Below are 3,493 nucleotides of genomic sequence, written 5' to 3'. Positions count from 1 at the left end.
CTTCTTTCCTCCTTCTTCTTTCCTCCTTCTTCTTTCCTCCTTCTTCTTTCCTCCTTCTTCTTTCCTCCTTCTTCTTTCCTCCTTCTTCTTTCCTCCTTCTTCTTTCCTCCGTTTTTTTTGTTGTTGTTGTTAGGGCCAGGGCAGAAGCCTTTACATGCCTGACCCTCTTCTGAAAAATTTTTATTTAGCTATTCTGAAAGAATTTGGCAGTGGAGGATATTGTAGGTAATGCCTGATGGCCCCTTTTGTCAGGCCTTTACAGCCCTGTTAGGGCACCCACTCTCTCATTCCCTCCTGTGTGACTTCCAGCTGGTGAACTCCTCTGTCTTCTGTTCCTTTCCTTTTAAATCTCAAACCACTGTGCTGCTAATCTTGCTTTTACCATTCTGAGACTGTAAGAACAGGGTAGGAGGTGTCAGCTTCTTCAGCAGCCTGAGCAGAGACTTTGCCATGCAGGGATTGCTTGTTCTTCTCAGCCAGCAGCAAAGGGCAGAGAAGATCTGTGAAATCACATCTACTCCTTTGACCTGTTATTTGCCATTGACCTGAATGATAGAGGCTTTGGAAAAGTCATTTTTTTTAAGGCAGAGAGGCATTATTAATAACTGGCTGCAGCCCTGTGGCTGAGGATAGATTGCTACCTGACTTCAAATGGGATTTCAGCATTATAATCCTGGATTATAGGTTATGAAGGGCTTGATTTTTTTTTTTTTTTTTTAATCTGCCCAAAATGAAGTGGTGACCAAAGCCTGCTTCCTGCTGCTCTGTTGGCTGACTCAGTTTCTTCTGCACATGTACCCAAATAGGTGCTTTGTGCCAGGTGAGCCCTGAGGGTCTGAAGCTGCTCTGTGCAGAGTGTGCAGGATAAGTGAAATTCTTGGGACAGATGAAGTAAATGGACATGGAACAAGATAAATACCCCAGAAAAGGATGTACCTATTTGTGGCCAAGCCTGTCCATTGCCTTTCCATGGAGGACTGCCAAGTATTCTAGAAATTCCTGGTAGCTCTTAGCCTGTCTTTGATGGTGAAGATCTGTTTCTTCTTAGGTATCAGGAGCAGAGCAGGTGGATGGAAGTGGAGCAGTGCAGCACTCCTTCATGTGGCAACTTTCCCCTTAGGTAGCTGTCATGTCTGTAGAGACTTCCCAGAGATGAACAGCTGTGTCCTGCTTCCCTGTCCTGTGCACAGATTTGTGTAGAACAGGAGAGAGAACCTCCTGCAATACCCTGTGCTCTGTTCTGTCCAGGTCTTCCTCTGTATCCACCAGGGAACAATCATGGAATCACAGAATAACTTGAGTTGGAAGAGACAGACAAGGATCATAAGTCCAGCTCCTGGCCCTGCACAGACAGCCCAACAATCCCACCCTGTGCCTGAGAGCATTGTCCAAACACTCCTGGCGGCCTTTAGGGAGGTGGCTGACCCTCCTGGGTGCACTGGTGCAGTTGTCCACCCTCCTGGGCAGCCAGAGTGTGCAGCAGGCTGGGTGGGGTTTGGTGTGCAGGCTGCTCAGACTCCATTACCTCATGCCAGATAAAAAAGAAAAAAATAAAAATCCCAGGCAAAATGTCTGTCTGAGCATTAATTCAGGAGTGCAGAAGACCAGTTTTTGTCCATTGATTGAAGTGACTTGTGCTTGAATTGTCAGTCAGTCCTAATCCCAGAGCTGACACAGGGTTGTTTGACAGCATGGGCTGAGATCCCAGGACAGGCTGAAGGGAGCAGCAGTCAGGCCAGGGAATGCTGGACAGCTTGAGTAGTCCCTGTAGCCTCTCTGGGCTGGAGTTGGCCACTTACACCTCTGGCACAACTGGAAGGTGATGGGAACAGTCCTGAGTGAAGGGTTGAACTTACCTTTGGGTGAGCAGGGGCTTGGCTGTGTGGCTGCAGAGCTCCAGAACCAACACCAGCTCCAGTTTCTTGCAGGATGTTGGTCTCATCCCAGTGCTGGGCCTTCCCTGCGGCGGGGCAGCAGCACTGCCACTTGTCTCACTGCTCTGGAAATGCTGGGTGGCTGCTCACGAGCAGAAAATGAACCACTCTGCCTTTATTAAATCTGACAAAAGAAAAGTATCCATCAATCAATCAGCCTGTTCTTAGTCATACTGCTCTGATTAGATTTCACTCGTTATGCAGCCACTTCAAGGAGTACTGAAGTGCTGCTGACTCTGGTGACAATGTCTCCTTTGCTATGCCCAGGTGATGATGGCAGACCTGCTGCCTGTCCTGGAGGCCAGGCCATTCCTGGAGGGCTCTGCAGGGCTGTTCCGGGCCATCCACACCCAGCTCTGTGAGGGAGGCCGGTGCTTCCCTGTGCTGGTGAGAGATGAGCTGCTGGACTGAGCTGGGGAGCCTCCTGTTAGACCTGCCCGGAGCCAAAGACAGCTCTAAGCAATAAATCTTTTCTATTAACTTCTTTACTCTGCCTGTTTATTCAGTTAAATTCCAGGGGGTTGGTTTTGTTATGGGCTTTTTTTTATTTATTTCCTTTTGTGTCAGGAGCCCCTCTGCTCTGGAGCCAGGCTGGGAGAGCTGGGGGTGCTCACCTGGACAAGAGAAGGCTCCAGGGACACCTCAGAGCCCCTTGCAGGGCCTAAAGGGGCTCCAGGAGAGCTGCAGAGGGACTGGGGACAAGGCATGGAGGGACAGGACACAGGGAATGGCTTCCCACTGCCAGAGGGCAGGGCTGGATGGGATATTGGGAAGGAATTGTTCCCTGGGAGGGAGGGGAGGCCCTGGCACAGAGTGCCCAGAGCAGCTGTGGCTGCCCCTGGATCCCTGGCAGTGCCCAAGGCCAGGCTGGACATTGGGGCTTGGAGCAGCCTGGGCCAGTGGAAGGTGTCCCTGCCCATGGCAGGGGGTGGAACTAAATGATCTTTAAGGTCCCTTCCAACCCAAACCAGTCTGTGATTCTGTTGTTCTGTATCACTTTCCTGACCTGTTAACTCCAAGGTTTTTTTGAAGCCCCTTCAGGACTTCAGGCTCTGATCTTGGCTTTTCTTCCAAGGGCTGTCTCTACCAAGAGATTCTTGGCTTCCTCAGGACACCAGGCTCCTGTATGCAGACAGTGTAGCAGGCAATAAAACATGATTTGTACTGATCAGATAGCCACAGTACCATGGGACACGGCCTTCCAGCATCCAGGAATCCAGAGAACCTGAGCTGCTGCTTCCCGAGTGCTCTGCTCACCAGCTGGCACATAACCAGCATTAGAGTGCTCATTTAGTGTTCACTGACTAATTGTTTTCGATGCCTTTATGTGCAGTGGATGGATGGATGGATGGATGGATGGATGGATGGAGGGATGATGGGTGGACGGAGGGAGGGATGGAGATGGATGGAGGGACAGACGGATGGATGGAGGGATGGAGATGGATGGATGGATGGAGGGACAGACGGATGGATGGAGGGATGGATGGAGGGATGATGGACGGAGGGATGGACGGACAGACGGAGGGATGGATGGACAGACGGAGGGATGGACGGACGGA

At 50.7% G+C, this 3,493-nt stretch overlaps 1 protein-coding gene across 1 annotated transcript in view; it reads left to right on the top strand.

Annotated features, from left to right (window-relative positions):
• Positions 1–2,422, top strand: part of TEDC2 (tubulin epsilon and delta complex 2) — an 8,903-nt gene extending 6,481 nt beyond the window's left edge. Inside the window, exon 9 of the mRNA XM_042037488.1 lies at positions 1,249–2,422. Coding sequence (XP_041893422.1) covers positions 1,249–1,539 — 291 coding nt within the window. The 3' untranslated portion in view covers positions 1,540–2,422. The remainder of the gene's footprint in view (positions 1–1,248) is intronic.
• Positions 2,423–3,493: the final 1,071 nt, after the last annotated feature.

This window comes from Corvus kubaryi, unplaced genomic scaffold, assembly GCF_017639235.1.
Source record: "Corvus kubaryi isolate FWS band 111438036 unplaced genomic scaffold, C.kubaryi_AGA036_p1.0 37387, whole genome shotgun sequence".
Classification (NCBI taxonomy): Eukaryota; Metazoa; Chordata; class Aves; order Passeriformes; family Corvidae; genus Corvus; species Corvus kubaryi.
The sequence above is the reverse complement of the archived record's forward strand: the minus strand, read 5'-3'. Positions and strand labels throughout refer to the sequence as shown.